The following is a 26348-nucleotide window of genomic DNA, read 5'->3' as shown; positions in this document are numbered from 1 at the left end:
TTACTTGGGTTGGTTTGTGTTAGGGTTGGAGTTACTTCAAGTTGATCCAAAGCCGTTCTGAATGTGAGCTGTTGACATCCCTACTTCCAATGTTCTTCCTACTCCCCAAAATTTTCAGATTTTTGAGAAAAACTCTCTAAATGGAGAGAGTTTCTGGAAAAAGTGAAACCTAGAACCATGGTGCACAATGCAAATCCTAATATTCATCTCCATGAAAAGTTGTTGTCGTCACCCTCCAAGCCTTATCCCAACTATAGGGTCGGCTATATGAATCCTATTTCACCATTCCATTCTGTTTAATTTCATATCCATTGTTAAATTATGGGCACTCAAATCACTTTTAACTACTTTGATCCATGTCCTTTTTTTTGAGAGAGGTTAACTTTTTATTGAAGAAAAAAAGAGTACATGAGGTGATGTACAATGGCTTAATTCTGTCACTTTGATCCATGTCCTTGTATAACATTAATCTGTATTAAATGTAATGCTGAATATTTTAACAATGTTTCATTGTTGCAATGCTTTCGATCAATATTTTTTTTTATTAATATAGGTAAATGTATTGCATTAAAAAAATTGGTGAAAGTCTTAATTTCAAGAAACCAGAACAAGTGGTTAAGAACCCAGGGACATGAATCTATAAAAAAACTATAAAATGACAACTTTGTAGTCACCTTCTACTCTTAGATTTGGAAGGTTGTAAGGAAAAGCCAATCTAAGACCTTGAAGCATGGCAAGAATCTTGGCTCTCAAGGAATTGTCCACTTTAATAGGGCTTGAGTAGCTTAGTAAACTTGAGCCATTCTTTAATTACCTCTTTAGTGCTGGCTGCCCCATTAAGGGCATTCAAGTAATTGTACTTAATTTTAGAATTAAGTTAATAAAAGAGATTAAGGGGGCTAGAGAGAGGTTCAAACTCTTCTTTTTTCTCTTCCCTTCTCTTCTTCTTCAACAACCTACTGCCGAAACCTCTTTCTTCTCCTTTTTCTTCCTTTATTTCCTTTCCTATATTTTCTGAATTGCTACAGGTGTATTTCTCAACTTGGTATTAGAGCCACTTTGACCAAGTGGTCTAGTGTTCGATCCTCGTCACCCCCATTATAATTAATTAAGTTTCAACATAAGGTATGGGTGGCTTGTGCTTGTTCACGCTTCAAGCCCGATGGGCTTTTGTGTGAGGGGGGCGTGTTAGAGAATATCAACCTATTAAGATACATGTGTGTAGTAGAGAAGTTTGGGGTTGTTCATCAGAGTTCTTGTGCCCTCACTCCACAACAAAATGGAGTAGTGGAGAGGAAATAGACATATTGTGGACGTTGCAAGGAGCATATCCTTTTTGCTACCCATGTTCTTGTGAAGTTTTGGGGTGATGCAGTTTTAACAGCCACCTACCTTATTGACCACATGCCTTCTCGAGTCTTGGGGTTAAAATATCCTTTTGGAGTCCTCTTTCCTGGTGTTGAGATTTTCTCTATTCCTTTGTGGGTCTTTGGTTGCACTTGTTATGTCCACATTCCTAGTTCTAAGAGACATAAGTTTGACCCCAAGGGGTAGAAGTGTATCTTCCTTGGTTATTGATGTAACCGTTTTCGGCCACGTACCAATGTTTTGTGATGTAAAATTTTTTGGCTAAGTACCTCGTCATTTGACTCAGTGGTGGCGTGCCTTGGTGATGAGCTACTTGGTGGTGAACTACCTACTGGCAAACTGCTTGGTGGAGAACTGCCTGGGGGCGAACTGCCTGGTGGCGAACTGCCGGTGGCGAGCTGTGGTGGCGAACTGCCGGTGGCGAGCTGCTTGGTGGCGAACTGTTTGGGGTGGCGAGATCCCTGGGGGCGAACTGCTTGGTGGCGAACTGCCTGGTGGCGAACTACCCGGTGGCGAACTGCTCGGTGGCGAACTGCCTGGTGGCGAACTGCTCGATGGCGAACTGCTTGGTGGCGAACTGCCTGGTGGCGAGCTACTCGGTGGCGAACTACCTGGTGGCGAACTACTCGGTGGTGAACTGCCTGGTGGCGAACTGCCTGGTGGCGAGCTGCTCGGTGGCGAACTGCCTGGCGGAGAGCTACCTAGTGGCGAACTCCCTACTAGGCAGCCGGTGACTTAGAGAATGGTGGAGCTCTCTGGTGCGGCGCAATCCGACTGCCCTTAGCATGAGGTGGTCTTCTTTCCTTTGTAGGTAGTGGGAGATGAGGGACCTGCGAGAACTCCATCTTTTCCTCCTCTTTGTAGGCGGCGGGAGCTGAGAGACCTGCGAGAACTGAATCAGAGGTCCCGGGGATATTTTTCCGGCGGGGGCTCTCCGACGCTTAAGTTAGCACTCTTATTGTAGAGAGCTTTGAAGATAATATGAGAGAGCTAGAGCCAGGGGTTACTTCCCTTTTTTCATCCCCCTCCCCTTTGGGGGGTGAGGTCTTTATATACCGGAGTCCTCACGGGTTAGGTGGGTGAAAAGCCTCCAAATGGTAAGACTCGTCACATCCTGTCAGAACAGGAGTACGGTGGTGAACTCCTCGAGGTCGTCAGGCTGGCGCTTGTGTCAGGCGGCCAAGTCGGCGTCTGGGCTGGGTTGTCAGTGGGGCGCCTGTGTCAGTCGGCGGGTCGGTGTCTGGGCCAGGTCGTCAGGTTGGCACCTGTGTCAGTCGACGGGTCAGTGTCTAGGCCAGGTCGTCAGGTTGGCGCCTGTGTCAGTTGGCGGGTTAGTGTCTAGGCCAGGTTTGTCAGTGGGCGTCTTATGGGTGGTTTGGCCAGATCATGTGCTAGGCTGGTCCAGGTCGGCCAGGCCGCGTGCTAGGCTGCGCGCAGTCCATGTGCTAGGCCATGCGCAGTTCGCGTAGGCCGCAAGCCAGGCCGTGCGCAGGTCGCGGAGGCACGGGGGTCGCGCCAGGCCGGCCAGACTGGTGCCCGGGTGGGTCACCAACTTCATAAGTTTGTTGGCTGGGTGTTTACCTAGTTGTCACGAGGTGCCACGTGTCACAATTTCACTGGAGGGCCAAATCTGCCCTCATCAATTATGCCTTCACATTGAAAGGGCATTGTTGTTTTGATCCTATTAGAATGCTCGAGTCAGGGGTATTTTGGTCATTTTGGTGTATCTTATTGAAAGTGAAATGTCTATTGTATCTGAGTTTACGTTATGTGTCCCATCTTCTATGAGGGACAAAATTGTCTTTCTTGTAACTCAAGTTTTTTATGAATAAAAGTCAAATCAGTCGGCTAGGAGAGTAATTGAAGAACTTCCTCTCTTCTAGTCTGGCCGAACACTCTTCTCCTCTCCTTCTTTCTCTTTTCTTTCTTCTTTCTTCTTCTCTACTTTGACCTAGAAACAACTAGGGTTTATTCACATGGTATCATAGCACTTTTGGAGTGATGCTGTTCTTACATCCTGTTTTTTGATAAATCGGATGCCCATGTCAATCCTTGGAAGTCAATCCCCTTTCTCTGTGTTGTTCTCCACATTTTCTCCCTTTCCTCTCACCCCAAGAGTCTTTGGTTGTGTTTGTTTTATTCAGCACTTGGAGCCTGGAGTAGATAAGCTAGATGCTCGAGGTACGAAGTGTATTTTTCTTGGCTATTCAAGAACTTAGAAAGGGTACAAGTGTTATAACCCTCAGTGGTTCCTCTTCCTGTTCCGGTTGTGGACCCCCTTCTCGTAGCTCCCACTCCTACTGTAGATGCACATCATATGCCTGTTACTACAGAGAGGCCGCCAATTACTCAAGTGTATACCCGTAGAAGTGCTTCGGCTCCTTCTCCACTTCAGCACCCGTCGACAGATCCTGCTACTGCTCCTTCTCCCTCAGATCTTCATCTTCCTATTGCTTTGCGGAAAGATAAACGTACTTGTACTTCTCATCCCATTTCGGACTATGTTTCCACTGCTCACCTTTCTGCTTCTCATTGCAAGTTTATATCATTACTCTCATCGGTTCCCATTCCCAAGACTGTATAGGAAGCCCTTACCTCTCCAGGGTGGCGGCAAGCCATGGAAGAAGAACTCTCTGCTCTACAATATAATCATACGTGGGAACTCACCACCCTTCCTCCTGGTAAGCACACTGTTGGGTGTAAATGGGTCTATACAGTGAAGCATCTTCCTGATGACAGTGTGGAACGATTGAAGGCACGGTTAGTGGCCAAGGGATATTCTCAGTTATATGGTGTGGACTATATGGAGATATTCTCTCCTGTGGCTAAAATTAGTTTAGTTCGGGTGTTGATCTCATTGGCTACTATGTATGATTGGCCTCTCCTACAACTTGACATAAAAATGCCTTCCTACATGGTGATCTTGTTGAGGAGGTGTATATGGAGCAACCACTAGGGTTTATTGCTCAGGGGGAGGCTGGTAAGGTTTGCAGGCTCAAAAAGGCAATCTATGGACTGAAACAATCTCCTCGTGCATGGTTCGGCAGGTTCAGTGAAGTGGTGAAGGCCTTTGGGATGAAACAGTGTCAGGTTGATCATTCCATGTTTAGCTATAACTCAAAAGATGGAAAAATTTTGCTAGTCGTGTATGTGGATGATATTGTCATAACTGGAAGTGACAACAATGGAATTGACAGGCTGAAAAAATTCTTACAGGACCACTTCAATACAAAAGATCTGGGGAAGCTAAAGTATTTCTTAGGAATAGAAGTTGCGAGGTCAAAACAAGGGATCAACCTGTCAGAGGAAATACGTTCTTGATCTACTTGAATAAACAAGGTGGTTAGGTGCTAAACCAGCAGAGACTCCTATGGAACTCAATGCCAAGTTAAGTGTGGATGCAGGTGATGAGTTTGATGATCCTGGAAGATACAGAAGGTTGGTGGGAAAGTTGAACTACCTGACCATTACTCGACCAGATATATCATTTGCTGTGAGTGTGGTGAGTCAGTTTATGCAACATCCCTGGGTTCCTCACTGGGAAGCTGTTCTGAGAATTGTTAGGTACCTAAAGGGTGCTCCGGGTCGTGGTTTGTTATACCAAAAGGGAGAAGCTCTTGAGATGGTAGGGTACAAAGATGCTGATTGGGCTGGCTCTTTATCAGACAGGAGGTCAACCTTAGGGTATTGTACCTTTCTGGGTGGCAATCTTGTAACTTGGAAGAGCAAGAAGCAAACAGTGGTGGAAAGAAGTAGTGTGGAAGCAGAGTACAGGGCTATGGCCCATACCACATGTGAGATAGTATGGCTGAAGAACCTACTACAAGAGATGGGTTTCTCAATTGACAAACCCATGAAACTATACTGTGATAACCAAGCTGCTGTTCACATCTCATCCAATCCTGTCTTCCATGAAAAAACTAAACATATTGAGGTGGATTGTCACTTTGTGAGAGAGAAAGTGATAAGTGGGGTAATAACTACATCTCATGTGAGCTCAGGAAATCAGTGGGCAAATATCTTCACAAAAGGATTGTCTCGGGGAAAAATATATTACATTTGTAACAAGCTGGGACTATATGATATATCCTCTCCAGCTTGAGGGGGAGTGTTAGAATGCTCGAGTCAGGGGTATTTTGGTCATTTTGGTGTATCTTATTGAAAGTGAAATGTCTATTGTATCTGAGTTTAAGTTATGTGTCCCATTTTCTATGAGGGACTAAATTGTCTTTCTTATAACTCAAGTTTTTTATGAATAAAAGTCAAGTGGGTCGGCTAGGAGAGTAACTAAAGAACTTCCTCTCTTCTAGTTTAGCCGAACACTCTTCTCCTCTCCTTCTTCTTCTTCTTTCTCTTTTCTTTCTTCTTTCTTCTTCTCTACTTTGACCTAGAAACAACTAGGATTTATTCACAGATCCCATTAGTGGCACCCGATTTGTTTCCATGGATGTCACCTTTGTAGAGTCAGTTCCTTTTTATAATCATCCTTCTAAGGGGGAGAGATCTCTTGAGTTGGTTTCTTCATCTCTTCCTTTCCCAACTCTAGTTGAGTCTTGTGTCAAGCCCTCCACAGTTACCCCCATTCCTGTGGAAGGATCCTTTCCTTTGAGGTCTTCCATTCCTTCTCCTCCCCCTCCTCTTGCTAGTCCTCTAGTTTTTATCACTCATCTTGTTCTCCAGAGGTGGTACCAACGGCAAAGGCTAAGGCAAACACAGGTTGATCCCACGCATCCAGTTGAGTCTCAAGCACTTCCATTTACTGAAGAGAGGACATGCCCAACACCTCCACCACCAGCACCCTTGTTTCTAGACCTTGACCTACCCATTGCTTTGCGAAAAGATAAGACTAAATGTACAACTCATTGTATTTCCAAACACTTTTCCTACAGCTTGTTGTCCCCATCCTACTAAGCCTTTCTAGCCTCCATTTCCTCAACCCATCCCAAAGTTTGTTTCAAAAGCCTTAGCCACACCAGAATGGAGGGATGCTATAAGGACTCAAATAGAAGCCTCTCATAAAAACAATACTTGGGATATTGTTGACTTGTCAGTTGGGAAGGAACCTATTGGGTGCAAGTGAGTTTTCACTATCAAGTATCGTGCAGATGGGTCAATTGAGAGGTATAAGACTCGTATTGTTGCTAAGGGATATACACAAGTATATGGGATAGATTACACTAAGATATTTTCTCTAGTTGCTAAAATGACTTTGGTGACAGTTCATTTATCCTTAGTAGTGAAATATGATTGGCCTCTGTATCAGTTTGATGTTAATAATGCTTTCGTGAATGGTGATCTCACTGAAGAAGTATATGTCCCTTCCTCCTGGTAAATATGGCAAGGAGATGCAAGGTAAGGTGTGTAGATTGAAGAAATCACTTTATGGCCTACAATCTCCACGTGCTTGGTTTGATAGGTTTATGACTGCTTTTGTTCAGTTCAGCTACACTCAGACAATTAAATCATTTTGTTAAGAGAAGAAGTTAGTGCTCTCAAGAAGTTTTTGAGTTATTAATTTGAGATCAAAGACTTAGGGGGAGTTGCGGTATTTTCTTGGCATTGAGGTTACTAGATCCAAGGAAGGTATCTTTATTTCTCAGTGGAAGTATATGCTGGATCTTCTTACTAAGACTAGAAAACTTGGTGCTAAACCTGCCCCTACCCATATTGATGTAAATCATAAACTCTTAGCTAATGATGGAGAACTTTTAGTTGAGGCAGAGTATAGGGCTGTGGTCCATGGGATTTTTGAGTTGTTATTGGCTTAGATCTCTCCTTGATGAGATGGGTGTTTCATGTGACAAGCCACTGATGTTGTATTGTGATAAATAGGCTGCTATTAACATTGCTTACAACCTGGTTCAGCATATAGAACTAAGCACATTGAGGTAAACAAACACTTTATACGGGTGAGAGTGGCTTTAGAAGAGGTGTGCCTTCCTTTTTTTTTTTTTTGATAAATAACATAGACTTTTATTAAAGGCGTGCCTTCCTTTCATTGCATCAAAAGAGCAGCTAGCAGATTTTCTAACTAAGGGAATTCCAAAGGCAAAACTTCAACATTATGTAAGCAAGCTGGGAATGATTGACATCTATGCTCAGATTGAGGGGAGTGTAGTGAAAATGGGCCGAATGGTCCTTGGTGCTTTTTATTTCTTTTAAGTAGTGTTTGAGGTTATTTTGTTGGTTATGGACCTTAGTTATGGGCTTTCGTTTTGTTTTCTTTAATTATTTCTTTAGTGTTGGCCGCCCCATTAAGGGCATTCAAGTAATTGTACTTAATTTTAAAATTAAGTTAATAAAAGAGATCAAGGGAGCTAGAGAGAGAGAGAGAGGTTCAAACTCTTCTTTTCTCTCTTCCCTTCTCTTCTTCTTCAACAACCTATTGCTGAAACCTCTTTCTTCTCCTTTCTCTTTCTTTCTTTCTTTCTTTTCCTATATTTTCTGAATTACTGCAGGTGTATTTATCAACTGTAATAAAACTAGAAATCTATGTCCCTTTTTCCTTGGTTGGGTAGGTTTTGGAGTTGTTAGCCCCAGGTGGGATCACTGATATGTTTTATCAATGAAAGCTGATTGGACTCGACATGAGAGGAATGCTGAACTGGAAAGTCCTTGTTCATCTATCCTTGTGGTGTGGGGGTTTGTGATGCAAGGAATAGCCATGTGAAGCGAAAAAAACTAAATAGCATCATCTGAAGCATTTGAAGGGTCAGGTGTTGTACGTAGCTATTGGACATAGGTTATTAAAGAGTTCCTCATGGTTTTCCTCATTGATCGACAGACAAGCATTCTGGAAATTCTTAAATTGTCTCTAATCCATTCACCCATACAGCTCCTTCCTTCCTTCTCCCTTCCTATGGGAGAGGTGACATCAACCAGTATGGCAGTTTTGTTGGAAATCCTAGGCCTACTGGTATTCAGGCCCTTGACTTAGACTATTGAAGGAGATTTTGTAATGCTATTAGGTGGGGCTAAATGACTGGTAGAAGACTATGGAGGCTGGCTCGTTAGCCCAATGAGTTCTGGGACAATCTTTCATCCCTGTGAGTACAAATTAGGTGGATCTCCATAGAGAATTAGAAATGAATTTGAGTGCTGATGAGTTAGCCAGGTCAAGGCTGGGAAGCTCTTTGATTGTAGCAACACTGTATATTGAGGATGAGGCTGCACTGCCACTGATACAATTGTGGGTAGTGTTGCATTTCTTCTTGTGTACATATTTTCTTCAATAGTAATCAGTTATTTTCTAATATCAATACAAATCGTGGCTACCTTTCCAGGAGAAAAAAAAGTCTCAAGGTCTCTTACCAAAACAAGGAACGTGCATATAGGGTGCTGTAGTCTTTGACCTTCACTATTTTTACACTGATGTCTTTTAAAAAAATATTAATGCTATTCATTTGCACTGAATATGTTTTTCTTGACTGTGTATTTAATTGTCGTCAACTAAATAAAATAGAATAGCAAATCAAGGAGAAAATAAGAAGAAGAAATAGAGAAAACACCAAGGTTTAACGTGATTTGGCTTGGTAGCCTAGATCCACTGGAAGAGAGGGAAAAATATCCACTATAAGAACAAGAGATACATGGCTGACCACTCTACAGATTCACAACAAAATATCCACTCTATCTCCACCCTAATCGCACACAACCAATGGCTTAAATAATAAAAAAACCTAATTATATCAGAATTTCACATAGGCCCCTCTTCCCCTCATAATACATACAAGTCCCCAAAGTTTATCAACATTACAAATATACCCCTGTAACCTCCAACGACCCAAATGGGCAAATACAACCAAATACAATATATCTCTCAACCAAGGTTCAAAGTATTGATACGATACGATACGTATCTTTTGGTCTCTCAACCAAATACAATATACATATCGGGCGTATTGTATCGTATCTTTTGGTCTCGATACACCTATTTACAGGTGTTTCAGGATCCCCATTTATTTCAATAAAAAACCACTTAAAAAACATCTCCGAAAATCAAATTTTGAAAAAAAACTAAAAACAATAATTAAGCGGTGAGTTTTTAGTGCTGATACGCCCCTGCCGATACACGGGCGTATCGATACTTTGAACCTTGCTCTCAACAATTGTCACACGCACTTAGAATTTTCTGTCCACAATGTGAAGCCGGTTTTAGGAATGTTTTAGTCACTATATTGTTTATGAATTTTGTTAGTTTGAACTTCTAGTGGAAATGTTATGCCTCATAAACTTTTTGGACAGATTGAATTCAAATGGTCATTGTGCAGATTGGGGTGCCTTGGTAGATGTCGTTGGTTTCTGTTTCCTAAACCTTGGAACCAAATATCAGCCCAAGAAAGAGTTTTCAGATTGGATTCAGAAAGGATCAAGACCTATATATATAGGATTTGGTAGCATGGTATGTCATTCCTGCAGAACTAGATCCACAATGTGATTTTATGTGAAGAAAAGATACTGTTTGTCTGTATGAAATCATTGCAAAAAGTGCTTCAGACTTCCCAAAAGGCGATTAAGATAGAGCAGTAATCTCTTCTAGAAATATTTTCATTGTTCCCTTTGGTAGTATAGTAGAGAAAAAAATATTAAAAGGAAAATTTTCAACAAATGGAAAAGAGGTTTTGCAAAACTGAAAACTTAAAACTTGACTAGACCAATGAGAGATTAACTAGCTGATAATAGTATAATACAATTCTAAACATGACTAAAGCTGTGAACCAATAGATTCTAGAGAAATCTGTGAACTCAGAGTGCACCATGATTTTTTCCACCAGCATAGAACAAATATCAGCTGCCACCTTCCTTGTAGAAGGAATTGTTTATTGCAAAATACATCTCTTCCTTTACCGGTAGAAAAGTACATCTATTCCTTTCTTTCTAGATGCCATAACGGACCAAGAAAAAGGGAATGGTTTCGTTAATCATTATCACCAATAATATATTTCCTTTTTCTTACTTTTCTTTCTTTCTCAAGTTCATTCTGAGTTTTGTCATCCTCATTCTTGTTGCAAGTAAAAAACCCCTACATGTTAAGTTTGTATTCTCTTTTGCATAATAACCAACGGTCATCTGTACTAACAGTTAGCAAGAATATTCATCAAATAACAACTTTAAAAATATATTAATTTCAATGTTTAAAATATAACATTGCATTAGTAGTTCAATGAAGCTACTACATTAAAAAGTAAACTAATGAATAATAATAATTCAATAATTCATATGGTGAATTAGAAAAAGTTTGCAATCATAAGAAAGGTGTGTGTGTGTGTGTTGGGGGGGGGGGGAATCTGAATGGTCAAGGAAATGAACATTGCTCTGTTGGGGAAATGGTGTTGGGGGTTTGGGGAGCAGAGGGGTGGTTTGTGAAGAAGTGTGATCAAAGCTAAATATAAAGCAAGCAGTATGGGCTGTGTGCTGAGGGTTAAAAACTCATCTTTTGGCTGCTTGGTGTGGAAAGGCTCAAAGGCATAGAAACAAGCTACAGTTATTTTGCCAATGAAATCAGGTGCGAGGTATGTTTGGTGTGGGACAGTCCTCTCAAGGATGCTCTTCCTTCTCTATTTGAGAGTTCCATGGATAAAGAGGCAAGGATGGCTGACTATGTGCAGGTTACCAGTGGGGGGTGTGTTTGGAGTTCTCAATTCAGAAGGCCTTAAATGATTGGGAGGTGGAGCCTCTTTTAGACCTTCTGCAAAGACTGATTTACAAATGGCTCCTAATAGTGGATAGAAGGGTGTTGATAGTTGAGAAGTCGGGGCAGTTATCAGTAAAGTCTAACAGGTTGGTAAGGCATGAAAATGAATAGGTATCAGAAAAATGTGATGCAAGAATATTCCATCATTAATCATTTAATGAAAGTAACAGTTATTGATTGGGCAAAAAAAAAATGATCTGTTGAAGAGAGGGATGCAGCTTGATTCTTTATAGTGTTCTCTGCAATGAGGAGTTGGAATGGGTAGACTAGTTGCTTCATTGCAGGTTCATGTATGACATTTGGACAGAAATTCTTAAGGTTTTTTATAGTTGGATATATTGCCCTGAATCTGTGCAGACGTTCCTGGAAACCAAGTATTTGCAAGTGATACAGAATAAAACCCCTATTCAAGGACCTCACTTAACAGCTTAAGCTTTTAGGTTGAATGGTTCTTTGAGATGGTATCAGAGCCACTTCGACCAAGTGGTTTAGTGTTCGACTCTTGTCACCCCCATTATAATTAATTAATTAAGTTTCAGCACAAGGTATATTTGGGCCTGTTCTGTCCACGCTTCAAGCCCAATGGGCTTTCGTGTGAGGGGGCATGATAGAGAATAAAACCCCTATTCAAGGACCTCACTTAACAGCTTAAGCTCTTAGGTTGAATGGTTCTTTGAGAGCAAGGTTTGAATAAGAAAGGAAAAACTATATGGCAAATGATTCTAGGGGTTGTCTTCTGGGTAATATGGCAGGAGAGGAATGGAGGGTATTTCAGAGAAAGGGATCTTCAGCTGATGATGTTTGGCAGAAAATATGGGGCAAGCTACATTCCTGGTTTTCAGCACACTGAAGTTTTAACAGCTCTAATCATAGTACATTTTTTGTTTATGATAATATTTTTTGCAAACTCTAGGGGTTTGGTGGTATGGGAATTCTTTTTGTATGAAAGTATACTTTACTCATTCTCAAAAAAGAAAAAAAAAACTAATGGATATTATAAGTATTTCCATACCAAACAGCCACTAAGGTAAGTTTTCACATAATTTTCCTCAATTGAAACATTCACATAATTTGTTTAGATTATCTTAATTTAGTTTTTGAAGCATAAAAATTCCCAAAAAAGAAAAGAATCTTCAACATAAAATGGAAATAGGTGCAGAAAATATAAGAGTTCAGAGTTGTTAATACTTAATAATTGTTTGCTAAATCATGTTTAGTTTAATAGAATGAGTCAACCAATTAAAATATGTTGTTCATGTTTAAATGTGTCTGCCTAGCTTTTTTAGATGCTTCAATGCCTGCCTCATCAGCTGGGCGTACACCTAATAGGCAGTGAGCTCATTTTCTACAATATTTGAGGCAATGCAATTAGGCAATCCCCCCAAAACCGCCTTGTTGTTTTGGGCTGACTCTTTGGAAAAACAAGTGGTTGAGAGGCTTCAAATGTTTTGGGATCAGTTTAAAGCAGTTCGACATTGGAGATAGGCTGTTTTATCTCCACGTCCAATTTGTACTTCTTTGTTTTTTGTGGTCACTCGTGGTGATTGAGAGAGAGAGAGAGAGAGAGAGAGAGAGAGAGAGAGAGAAATCAGTACTGGCTACCGCCAGTTTTCTATTTATATTAATCTTTATAAAAGAGATGAAATTACAAGTATGCCCCTAGCGGCATATCCTAGGATAAGAACAATAAGAAAAGAAAGAAAAAAAGGGGTGGTCTCTGAAACTGTCCTACTAACAACAGTTATAAAGAACAATTAAGCCTTATAACACTCCCCCTCAAGTTGGGCTGAAGATGTCTATCATGCCCAGCTTGTCACATAACTCGTTGTGTCGCGAACACGGAAGTCCTTTTGTAAGGACATCAGCAAGTTGTTCATTGGAGTTGACATAAGGGATGCAAATTTCCCTTTTTTCTAGTTTCTTCCTTATGAAGTGCTTATCCACCTCAATATGCTTGGTCCTCTCATGTAGGACTAGGTTGCTAGCGATGTTTATTGCAGCCTTGTTGTCACAATAAAGAGACATAGGACTATGAACAACAACTCCAAGCTCACCTAGAAGGTTCTTTAGCCAAAGGACTTCGGCCACCCCATGTGCCATAGCTCTATACTCAGCTTCTGCACTTGATCTTGCTACCACACTTTGCTTCTTGCTCTTCCAGGTCACTAGATTCCCTCTCACATATGTGCAATACCCACTAGTGGACTTTCTATCATCCACAGCTCCTGCCCAATCAGCATCTGTAAAGACTTCCACCTTTAGGTGATTGTGTTTACTAAATAGTAGGCATGTTCCTGGATGTTTCTTCAAGTATCTAAGGACTCTCTCTACTGCCTCCATGTGCGGCTTCTTAGGAGAGTGCATAAATTGGCTCAAAACCCCAACTGAATAGGCAATATCTGGACGGGTCATGGATAGATAAATCAGCTTTCCCACTAACTTTTGGAACTGCTTTACATCTTTCAAAGGTTCACCAATACAGTCACCTAGCTTGTGGTCCACATCCATAGGAGTATCTGCCTGCCTTGCACCTAATTTACCTGTATCCCGTAATAGATCAAGGGTGTATTTCCTTTGAGAGACAAAGATACCCCTTTTTGAACGAGCAATTTTGATCCCAAGGAAATACTTTAGGAGTCCTAGATCTTTCACTTCAAATTTGGATGCAAGGAATTGTTTCAAATTCTGTATCTCTGAGCTCGAACTCCCTGTAATGATGATATCATCTACATACACTATCAATACGACAACCTGCTCTTGACATCTATGGAACCCCATCTCTTGAACTGCCATGTGAAACTTACTGAACCAGGCTCTGGGAGACTGTTTTAAGCCGTAGAGAGACTTCCATAGCTTGCACACCTTGTTTTCACTTCCCTCGGCACAAAATCCAGGAGGTTGAACCATGTATACCTCTTCTTCTAAGTCACCATTTAGGAATGCATTCTTTATGTCCAGTTGATGCAAATCCCAGTCAAAGTTAGCAGTTAAGGATAGGAGAACCCTAATCGAGTTCATCTTAGCCACCGGAGCAAAAGTCTCATCATAGTCAACTCCATATACCTGTGTGTACCCTTTGGCTACTAGTCTTGCTTTGTACCTTTCAACTGTTCCATATGCCTTGTGCTTAATTGTGAACACCCATTTGCACCCCACGGGTTCTTTCCCCTCTGGAGGATCCTCCAATTCCCAAGTCTGATTTTTGTGGAGGGCATCAATCTCCTCCTTCATGGCATCTATCCATTCAGGGTATTTTAAGGCTTTTGCAACATTATTGGGAACAGGGATGCAATCAACTGCCAATAGTAAGGCTCGGTACGAGGGAGTCATAGGAAACAAAGTGGGTAATGGGGTGTTTGGTAGTGCAGGACCTGACTCCCTTTTGTTGGGCAATAGGGATGTCTAGGTCGTCCATAGTGGGAGTAGGGTTAGGGGTTGTACTTACCTCCTGGGATTCTGATGATGTCAGTTGCTCAGTGTTTGGCTACTCCACATTTCTATCACACTGCTGATCTCTCCGACGAGTACGTTGGAAGACACGGAAGGGAGTGAGGTCCGAAATAAAAGGAAGAGGTACCTGAACCTGCTTCTCCTCTTCCACACTACGGCTCTCCCCCTGAGGAGGAGGGAAGAATGGCTCGGACTCAAAGAATGACACATCCATAGACACAAAAAATTTATGACTAACAGGGTCAAAACACCGATACCCTTTTTGAGAGGATGGGTATCCCAGAAAGACACAAGGAATGGACCGAGGGTCTAACTTACCTTTGGAGGGAGACAAATCATGGACAAAGGCTCGACAACCAAAGACTCTCATGGGGATGGAAAATAAAGGAGACTAAGGGTACAATAACTGATAAGGGACCATGTAATTCAATACTCTGGAGGGCATGCGGTTGATGACATACGCAACTGCAAGTATAGCATCCACCCAAAACCTTTTTGGGACATTCATGTATAACATCATCCCGCGGGCTACCTCAAGGAGGTGTCTGTTTTTCCTTTCTGCAACACCATTTTGTTGTGGTGTTCTGGCGCATGAGCTTCTATGAATAGACCCATGAGAGGCGAAGAACTCATTGAGCTCCCCATGGAAGTATTCCTTCGCATTATCGGATTGGAAGATCTATATTTCAACATGGAACTACGTAAACACCATCCTTTGGAAGTCTTTCACTACCTTTGGAACCTCATCTCTGCTACGCATAGGGATTACCCATGTATAGCGAGAGTAATCGTCAATCAATGTAATAAAGTACTTATATTTGCCCTTACAGATTACATTCGTAGGCCCCCATACATCAGAATACACAACATGAAAAGGAACATTTGATCTTTTATTGCTTGAATGAAAGGTTGTTCTACATTGTTTACTCAACTGACACGTTTGACACATGAACTCTGACACGGAACACGACTTAAATAAAAGTGGAAACAAACATTTTATTATTTCAAAAGAAACATGACCTAAATGACTGTGCCACAACAAAATTTGACTCTTATTTGACTGACTATGCGACTTTGAGGATGACACCGAGAGACCAGCTTTGTTGTCGATAATGTAGAGACCGTCCACCAGGCTTCCTCTACCAATCGTCCTCCCAGAAGTTAGGTCCTGAAATACACATGAGTCAACAAAAAAAGTCACACTACAATTCAAGGAGTTTGTAATGCTACTAATTGAAAGCAAGTTTATGGGAAGTTGAGGGGCATGCAATACACAATTCAGGTTGAGGCCATGGGGAAGGGATATTGATCTTTGACTTGCAATGGAAGAAAAAGAACTGTTAGAATTCTGGTATGCCTTAGAGTTCTGCCTATTTGAGATCAGTTATGTAGAAGAAGAAAGGTGAAAGAGAGAGAGAAAGAGAGAAAAGAGAATTCTGGTTCGAATTGGAAGAGTCAACCTAACATCTTCCAGTCGGCCAGGAAGTATTTATATTATTAAAAATAACTGAAAAGACCTATGTGCCCTTACTTAAGTTAGGAGCACTTGTTCCAGCACAACATTACAGATCAGCAACATTAATCTAGGTTTAAAGACAGAAATACCCCTACGCTAAAACTCCCCCTCAAGCTGGTGAGTATATATCATATACTCCCAGCTTGTTACATATGTGGTCCACTCTTCCCCGACTCAAGCCTTTTGTAAATAAGTCAGCCCACTGATTTCCTATATTAACATGTGTAGTGTCTAGCTCTCCATTCAGCACCTTCTCCCTCACAAAGTGACAGTCAACCTCAATGTGCTTGGTTCTTTCATGAAACACTGGATTAGAGGAGATATGAACTGCAACCTGATTATCACAATAGAGCTTCATTGGAGTGTTAATGTTGTACCCTACTTCCTGTAGAAGGTTCCTTAGCCACACTAATTCACAAGCGGTGTGCAACATAGCCCTATATTCTACTTCTGCACTGCTTTTTGCCACAAAAATCTGCTTCTTACTTTTCCATGTCACCAGGTTACCTCCCAGAAATGTACAATAGCCTGTAGTAGACCGCCTATCAAACATAGAACCGGCCCAGTCAACATTAGAATACCCTTCTATTTCAAGTTTTCCCCCACTCTTGTATATCAGACCGCGACCCGGAGCCCCTTTTAGATACTTCACAATTCTCAAAATTGCATTCCAATGAGGAATCAGAGGTTTTTGCATGAATTGGCTTACCACACTAACTGCAAATGAGATGTCTGGTCTGGTAATGATTAGGTAGTTCAGTTTGCCCACAAGTCGTCGGTATCTGCCAGGGTCTTCAAACACTTCACCCATATCACTGCTTAGCTTGGTATTTGTGTCCATGGGTGTTTCAGCTGGTTTGGCACCCAACAAGCCTGTTTCTTCCAGCAAATCAAGCACATATTTCCTCTGGCACAGGTTAATACCATACTTGGATCTCGCTACCTCTATCCCCAAGAAGTATTTCACCTTACCCAGATCCTTTGTCTGAAAGTGATCCTGTAGATAAGTCTTCAGCTTGTCAATACCAATGTTATCATTCCCAATAATAACAATATCATCTACATACAACACCAACAGTATTTTTCCTCCCGGAGAGTCATGACTAAATACAGAATGGTCAACTTTGCACTGCTTCATACCAAACTTCTTTACCACCTCATTGAACCTACCAAACCATGCTCGAGGAGACTGTTTAAGCCCATATATAGCCTTCCTTAGTCTACACACCTTACCATCCTCTCCCTGAGCAACAAACCCTGGAGGTTGCTCCATGTAGACCTCCTCGAGTAAGTCACCATGCAAAAAGGCATTCTTGATATCAAGCTGATATAGTGGCCACTCATACATGGCGGCAAGAGAGATCACAACACGAACTGACCCTATCTTAGCAACCGGTGAGAAGGTCTCTGTGTAGTCAATACCATAGGTTTGGGAGTATCCTTTTGCAACCAATCGCACTTTCAGGCGTTCAACACTACCATCAGGCAGATACTTAACCGTATAAAGCCATTTACAACCAACAACTTGCATCCCAGGAGGAAGAGTAGTGAGGTCCCAAGTATGATTATGATGAAGGGCTAAGAGTTCTTCTTCCATGGCTCGGCACCACCCTGGAGAGGCAAGGGCTTCCTGGACATCTTTAGGGACAAAACTGATGATAACAGGGTGACAAACTGGCGATGGGTAGATCAAGCTCAGATTTTAAGTGCGGGTATAGTGCCGGATCCGTCGACGGAGATGTAGACGGAGGAGTAGTAGCTGGTGCGCGTGGGCGATGTGTATACACATGACAGATAGGTGGGCATTCAACAGGTGGTGGCACCGGAGGCAAGGGTTTGGTCATGACTGGAACAAAGGAAGGAGGATTGACAACGGGAAGTGGAAGAGGAGGAGGTGATGAGGAGGAAGGAGAATCACCGGACCCCAAAAAGAACGGAGTAGACTCAAAGAAGCTGACATCAGCACACACAAACTTGTCATTCCCGGGATCCAGATTATGGACGAAGCAGGCACACCCAAAAACTCTCGGCGTAAGAGGAAATGGAGACAAAGTGGGAAACAATACCTGAAACGGAGAATGACCATCAAGGATGAACGTGGGCATCCGATTAATCAGAAGCAAGAGGTAAGCACTGCATCACTCCAAAAAGGTTTGGGAACATGCATGTGATGCATGCGGGAGCTTGCTGAAATGATGAGGATAAATATTCGCAGCCATTATCAGAATGAAAAACTTTGATGTGAGTACCAAATTGGTTACGAATCTCAACATAAAATTTATGAAAAATGGTAAACAATTCACTTCTTTCTTTCATTAAATAGAGCCACGTCATCCTTGAAAAATCATCCACAAAAATGACAAAATATTTGTATTCATTATATGACATCACTTTATAAGGACCCCGAACATCTGAATGAACTTAAGAAAAAGAACTCGGCACATGGTTATCAATCCTAAAACTAAAGGGAACACGATGGTGTTTCCCAAACTGGCACGACTCACAGTCCAAAACAGAAAGCTGAATTCTTTTATCACTGAGATTTGCACACTACACACCACTAGGTCACACCTGTCACACTGATTGCAACACTTATTGTTGCTAGAATGTGTGCTCTTTACACCACGAACCCTATCACACCTGTCACACTGATTTCAGCACTTGTTGTTGCTGAAAAGTGTGCTCTTTACACCACAAACCCTACTCCTACAACTACCTGAAATCTCACCACTATATGATCATATCTCTTCCTTCGAAATGCACAAAGAAACCAGCATAAACCCTAGCACATTACTGTTCGAAACCCTAGCATATGGTCTGAAACACACTTCCTATTTAATCCATAACAGATATCATGCACTGAGATCTCTTACCTTATCACTGAAGTAACAACCATACGAGCAGGAAATCAGTCCACACACGACAGTCACTGCACACACAGTTCAGCCCTCTATTCTTCCTCTACTAGGAGAGGGCGATCTCAGAAATCACATCAACCAACCACATACAACCTTGACTAGAGGCATAGAAACCTCCAAGGGAAGAGGGCGATCACTCCTTTTCAGCCCTTTCCCTTATCTCCAATCGAATACAGAAAAAAGAGGAAAAAACCCTAGATAGGGTGCGCAGAGAATAGAAACCTAGGCAAGCAGAAATCTAGGCAGATTCAAGTAGCTCTGATACCATGTTAGAATTCTGGTCTGCCTTAGAGTTCTGCCTGTCCGAGATCAGTTATGTAGAAGAAGAAAGGTGAAAGAGAGAGAGAGAAAGAGAGGAGAGAATTCAGGTTCGAACTAGAAGAGTCAACCTAACATCTCCCAGTCGGCCAGGAAATATTTTTATTATTAAAAATAACTAAAAAGATCTATGTGCCCTTACTTAAGTTAGGAGCACTTGTTCCAACACAACATTACAGATCAACAACATTAATCTAGGTATAAAGACAGAAATACCCCTACGCTAACAAGAACCATCTGCAAGTCTCACTCTATCCCTTCCTGACAAAAGGCTATAAGACTGGAATAAGTTAGGCTTACCGGTCATGTGATTTGAGGCCCCTGAGTCAATGATCCAAGGGGAATCTGTGGGAGTGACATGGAATGCAGAAGCCACATTACCTGAAGTAGATGCAAAAGAAGTAGAGGGAGTACCAGTGACTGAGCTGTCCATTTGCCGCAATGCCCTACCATAAGATTCCAAGTGCTCTCTGAATGAATTCATTATATCCTCCTTGGGGTCAGGCTTATTAGGGGGGTCCCAGGTACTATCGGCAACTTGAGTGTCTTGAGTTGCCACATGTGCTGTGCTTGTTCTTTTCACATGACCTTTACCCTGTTCTTGATTCTTTGTTGCCCACTTGGGTTTCCCGTGGATGTCCCAACAAATGTCACGTGTATGTCGTGACCGTCTACAGTGGGTACAAAATAGTTTATCTTTATCATTTGCCTTCTTAGGATCACCTTTCTTTCCTGTTGAGCTGTTATTCATCGCAACCAAGGCAATTTGTTACTCCCCCTCAGTTGTAACCATCACACTCCGCCTGCTTTCTTCAGATTGGACAAGGGAGTATACTTCGTGTACCGTAGGCAATTCTTTGCTTCCTAGGATTTGCACCCTCAATGGTTCATATAAGGGGTTCAACCCTAACAAGAAAACAAACACTCGTTGCTGAGAGACTAGCTTCCTGTAGGCCTTAGCATCATCATCGTGTTTCCACTCTATGGCCTGATAATGGTCCAACTCCTTCCATATGGAGGTAAGGGCTGAATAATATGAGGACAAGCTACGGTTTCCCTGTTTACATGTTGAGGACTCAGCTTGCAATTGGTACACCTTGGCGTAATGCCTTTGCTCAGAATAGGTAATTCTGGCCTGTTCCCAGATCTCATTGGCGGTGTCTGCCCACATAAAATTCTTTTTCACATCAGGTTCCATGGCTGCGAGGAACCAAGACATCACCATACTGTTTTCTTGGTCCCACCTATCATGTTCGGCCGTCTCACCCTTGGGTTCTTTCACCCTTCCATTGATGTAACCAGCCTTACCCCTTGCCGTTACATAGAGTTTTACACTCTTAGCCCACTCTAGGTAGTTCAGACCGTTCAAGGGGGTAATTGGCATGGGAAAAACCATGTTTTCACCTCCCATACCTGCTGTGTTGCGGGTTGGTGTATTCCCCGGTGAGGTTAATTCATGATTTACCATTGAATGCTACAAAAAAACCAGTCCAAATGCCACCCAACAGCACAGCCGCCACAACTAGAATGTGGCAACTCAGGGTTTGCTCCTAAAATGTGAGCAACAAATTATTGAAAATTGCTGAGAACACGGGGACTACTGCTGAGAATAAGGGTTCAGTCAATACAACGTCCAAACAGAACAGTAAACAGCCCGATCATCGGTTCAGCACCACCAATACAGACATTACTGTCAGTTTGAATGTGGTTCCCCCACTCTAACCATCCAATGTCCAAACTAGTAATCATATAATCAAGGCATGAGCCCTACGCACCATTGGATAAAGAGTACTGAGATAAACTAAAACAAAAACACACCTGTTCAGCACTGGATAACTGAGGAGTTTGCACCATCAACACGCTTCTTCGATTAGGGTTTCATTGCACCAGCACCACCCTAAGGCCAGAAACTGCTAGGGTTTCTCAGAAAACCGCCGCTAGGGACCACTAGGGTTTCAGCAGAAGTAGCCGCCAGAACTTACTAGGGTTTCTGCAGATACAGCCGCCAGAGAGGACTGAAAACAAGCCGCTGCTAGGGTTTCTGTAAAGGTAGCCACATCCAATCACTTTTAGAAAGGTTGAAGCTAGGATCATAGGTCTCCTCCAACCCAGAAAGCCTGCTCTGATACCATGTGGTTGCTCGTGGTGATTGAGAGGGGGAGAGAGAGAGAAAGAAAGAGAGGTACGGATGAGAGGAGAAAAAAATCAGTACTGGCTGCTGCCAGTTTTCTATTTATATTAATCTTTATAAAAGAGATGAAATTACAAGTATGCCCCTGGCGGCATATCCTAGGATAAAAACAATAAGAAAAGAAAGAAAAAAAGGGCTAGTCGCTGAAACTGTCCTACTAACAGCAGTTATGAAGAACAATTAAGCCTTGCAACATTTTTCTCTTTTAAACTTTAATAAATGTTACAGTTACTGATAAAAAATTGCCAAGTTGCTTATGTGCTGTAACTCATATGGCAGTTCTGAATTCTATTGGTGCCTCTTTTGTCCTACCTTGAAAGTTTCCCTAAATTTTTGAAATTTCTCCATTTGGCTTCTTCTTTTGATAATACATCATGCAGATAGATATTGATAGGTTAATATTGCTGCATTATCAATGAGATTTGCAACTTACATTTGTTGTGTTCATACTTTTTTGATAGAATGTTTCTTTAATACTGATATTTTTAGGTTTACTTCCTTACTAATATAAACGTATATCTACTATTTAGGATGTTTCTAATTGAAAATCATGCTTGTTTGTTAAGCCTCTTGAAGATGCCAGGAAGACTACAAATATTATTTTGGAGGCATTGGAGTGCACGGGACAAAGGGGTATAATTGATCGGGGTTGGGGAGATCTTGGGATCTGTAAGTGCCCTTAATTTCAATGTTCTTATTACTTTTCCTAAAAAAAGTTCTTATTACTTTTGATGGGCCTCTTGCTCTCTGTGTGCTCTATGTAAGAATACATTATTTATATCAGTCGCTGGTTATTTTTTGGCCTTTCTTGGCATTGACACTTATTTTAGACAGTTACTTGCCCTTCTACCCATTATTAGTTCTGTTGATTGGTTTTAGAACATAAGCTTGCTTCTGTCTTAGATGGTTAGACTGTAAATTCTGCTTGAATTAAGGTTTACTTGATTGCACATTATTCTGTTTTAATTTTACCATGCAGTTCATGTCCTTGTGTTCTGACTTCCACAACTTTCCCTTGTTTTCTCCATAAAATTATTATAGAGCTCACATTGATTTTCATGTGACATCTCTTTTTTTATCTTTACTATATAATATATTTATTAAAAAATCTTTATTATATAATGCTAATACTTTCCTTGGCTTCACATAAAGACCACCATATGAAAATCTGAAAATCCGATTTTGAATTTGAGATTTGACATCAAATTCAGATAATTTGAACATCTTAATCAGTCAAATTTGGATATGACCTGACTCAATTCGATAAATATCCAAGTTTGTTGATTATATAATTCTTTTATATTATATAAAATATTTAAATATTTTATAATATATAATATTTAAATTATATTAGATAAATTTATGTATTTATATACTGAATATAAATAAATATTTATTTTATATATAATAATATTAAATACCAAAAATAATTAGTTGAATTCGGATATTGCTTATTTGAATTTGAATTCAATCTGTTTACACCCCTAGCTCTCTTTCTCTCTCTCTCTCTCTCCCTCTCTCTCCTTCCCCTCTTGCATGTGCATTTTATGCGTGCCATTCAACTAGTATCCTAAAAAGAAAATTGTTTGACCGGCCATCATCATTCTATCTGAGTAGAGATATAGCTGGATATATTCAATTGTCAAACTTCGCTTTCAATTTATTATCTTAAATTCTAATCCTACTGCATTATTTATTTTTGAACTGCATTTCTTCCCTAACTGAGATTGTAATTTGCAGTTCTAGAGGTTCCTGACAGTGTTTTCCTTCTTGAGGATTGCCCTCATGATTGGTTATTTCCTCAATGCTCTGCAGTGGTGAGTTTTAAAATGTACATTTTATGTTTGACACCGTGGCATGCATGGATTTGAAATTTATTGGAAAGAATATATTAATTCTAGCATGTTCATGAATTTAAATATTGGTGTGAGATATTTTACATCTTAATTATTAAGAAGTAATGTTTCATTCTTTCTTATTCCATTTGAAATAGCTTTAATTTTGTGGTCTCTTGTTCTGCTTCAAGATACTGTTTAATTCTGATCCACAATATGACGGTTCTGAAATTAAGAGATGCTTTATCTGAATTTGTTTGCATGAGAGGAAAGATCAATAATTGATTAATAACATATCCCGACTTCTCAAATATAATAATTGGAATCCCTTTTTGTTGCAAATATACAGGTTCATCATGGTGGTGCTGGTACAACTGCAACGGGGCTAAGGGCTGGGGTAATATTTCTTAAAAATTTTTCATTATCATATTTCTGATGTACTTTTTGAGTTTGTTCGTTTTGATGCTTCAGATTGTTTGAATAAGTGGTGTTTTTGGCATTTTTAAGTTACTTATCAACATGTAGAAAATGCATGTATTGCATGCGGTGATATAGAGACAGCGGAAAGGTTGGTTTGTTGGAATTGGTGTTTTCTGTTTTTCGATAAAAGTTCTCAGAAAAAAGAAATCAGAAAAAAAGTTGCATTGATGAGATTGAGAGGCCACTTGCTAAAGCAAGTTTTAGCATTATGTTAAAAGAGAGAAATTTCTTTTTGAAGGATTAACTACGCAATTATGCCATCTGATGTTTCGTTAAATTTCATTTTCTGAAATCTATTTCTTTTTAATTATCCTAGCTAAATATATGATAAATGATCTAATGCCAATTTATTTTGTTATCAGTGTCCAACAACCATTGTTCCATTCTTTGGAGATCAGTTCTTCTGGGGTGAAAGGGTTCATCAAATAGGGCTGGGACCCAGACCAATACCTATAACTGAGCTCAATGTGGAATCCCTTTCAAATGCTATAAGATTTATGCTCCAGCCAGAGGTAATTTGATGTAGTCGTCATATGCCAAATCATGCTAAATTTATCTAGAAATGGATTACTATTGAATTGCTTACAACAGTCGATTTCCTCTCTTTGCATATTTGAATCTGAAGTGCAGGTTTAATCAAGTGGAAGTGTAAACATTTCTTTGGACACTACTGAATCTTTTATGACAAATTTGTCTCTGTGCTGATTGGCAGATTTGTATTGGGGAAAAACTTTACACTTACATTGGTATGACAAAAACAGTTGTAGTAGCACTAGTAGTACCAACTGAAATTCCATGTTTGGAACTGAATTTAGTTCTGAATGAGCACTTTTTTTCTCTTTTGGTATATGACAAGCTTCCTTTCATCTAGGTTGGTACTGGAATCTTTTTATTCTTAGATTCTTTAGGGTGCTGTATTCTAGGAGTGCATTGTACACACTTGCCTAGACATTGTTGTGTGTGTGGGGGGGGGGGGGGGAGTGGGTTCTATGAGATGGTAGCTGAAGGATAAATTTGATTGTACCCTGTCCATATATAGTTATTTTTGTTATTTTATGCACTTCCTATGTCTCTGCCAAAAAGAGTGTCTCCATATACATATTAAGTCATCCCTAATCCTTTCAAAAAATGTCTTTCTTTTTTGGTTTGCAAGAGCCACCTAAAAGTTTGGGGTTGGTGTGACCAGCTTTAGTTGCCTTTGTTCATTCTAGTTTTTCCCAGTAACACAAATCCGTTTTCCACTTGCTGCCAAATGACCATACAACTGCTATATATTCTCTTTGGGGATTGAATTAGGGTTTATAAGTAAAAGAACTCTGTAAAACTTCTGTGTGTAATTGAGGTTATAGTGAAATTTTCTAGGGTTCATCCACTGATGTAAGCAACCATTTAACCATGTAAAACTTTTGTGTGTGTGTGTGTTTGTTTATTTACATTGTTTTCTTTGCTTTCTCTGGTTTCGGTTTCACAAGTGGCTTATTGAATTGGGATTTGATAGTGTCAGTTGAATAAACCAATAATTTCACAGCTGTCCTGCACCTTGAAAGACTGGATTGATCTTGTTTTGTGTTTTTGAGAATGAAATGTGAAAAGTGGAAACTGCAGATGGAAAATGTGAATATAAAACCTAAACTTCTTTTGGCTTAGAGGGTACCTTAGGAGGAGGACCTCCCTAAATTATAATGTCCCAAATGAATATATGGTTGAGGCGTTGAGCTTTAATTGGAGCTTACTCATTGCATACTTAAAGTTTCCAGTCGAAAGAATTAGGGTTTTCTTATCATATGTTGCATCTATATTAGGTATTAGACGGTGTTTTGTTTCTTTATCTTTTCTTCTCTTTATTTATTTATTCAGGTGAAGTCACAAGCAGCAGAATTAGCACAGAAGATAGAGAATGAGGATGGAGTTGCAGCAGCAGTTGACGCATTCCACCGGCATTTACCAGCAGAGCTACCGATGACAAATGCAGCCTCAGAGGAAGATGACCAACCGAACCCTTTGCAGTGGCTATTTCTGCTAATTGAGAAATGGTGCTGCCTACCTTGTGCATCATAATATTCTTTTATTATTTTTCCTTTGACGTGGGTGATTTACGTGTTGTATAGATATACGTCTTGTTCTTTAGGCCAGTCAGCTCTGGTATTCCATTCATTTTGTAATAAGTAAAATATCCATATTTATATTGTTTTCTCCATTTAGCATAGCATAAGTTAAATGTATCGAGGTTATTATTTCTCAGTTTAAACTTTTAAGTAGCAATAATTTGTCGCAGTTGCATTATGCGGGTTTCTTGGTCTTATTCAGTTCTGAAATATCCAGTTGGTGAAGGTTTCATAACCTGTTGTTTCATCAGAATTCTGTACTCGAAATACTTGTTTTCTTTAGCCCTGCCTGGAGAATTTTTGGTCCATTGTTGAATCAAGCCAATTGGTGAACCAATGCGGAGGATATATTTACTTGTAAACTACTGACCCTTTTTTAATATTTTTGTAAATGTAAAATCTAATCAATTTAGAGTTGCATTTTGCGACCAAAGTAGCACGGTAGTTTATTTTAGGGTAAAAGAATTAAATAT

The 26348-nt window shown here is 40.5% G+C and overlaps 1 protein-coding gene across 3 annotated transcripts in view; it reads left to right on the top strand.

The window, feature by feature from the left end:
• UGT80B1 (UDP-Glycosyltransferase superfamily protein) overlaps positions 1 to 26053 on the top strand; it is a 63758-nt gene extending 37705 nt beyond the window's left edge. For 2 of the 3 annotated variants that reach the window (XM_088945530.1, XM_088945531.1), the window contains 6 exons: positions 9639 to 9769; positions 22022 to 22124; positions 23196 to 23272; positions 23640 to 23687; positions 24133 to 24282; positions 25628 to 26053. In XM_088945530.1, the coding sequence (XP_088801656.1) occupies positions 9639 to 9769; positions 22022 to 22124; positions 23196 to 23272; positions 23640 to 23687; positions 24133 to 24282; positions 25628 to 25828 (710 nt within the window). In that variant the 3' untranslated portion in view covers positions 25829 to 26053. Of the gene's footprint in view, positions 1 to 9638; positions 9770 to 22021; positions 22125 to 23195; positions 23273 to 23639; positions 23688 to 24132; positions 24283 to 24400; positions 24517 to 25627 lie in introns of all 3 variants that reach the window. The other variant, XR_016099385.1, reaches the window with a different exon arrangement.
• The last annotated feature ends 295 nt before the right edge of the window (positions 26054 to 26348 follow it).

The sequence above is a fragment of the Nelumbo lutea genome, chromosome 5, assembly GCF_056320005.1.
Source record: "Nelumbo lutea isolate HS-2025 chromosome 5, American lotus-T2T, whole genome shotgun sequence".
Classification (NCBI taxonomy): Eukaryota; Viridiplantae; Streptophyta; class Magnoliopsida; order Proteales; family Nelumbonaceae; genus Nelumbo; species Nelumbo lutea.
Note: the sequence above shows the minus strand (reverse complement) of the source record. Positions and strands in the feature narration are given on the sequence as shown.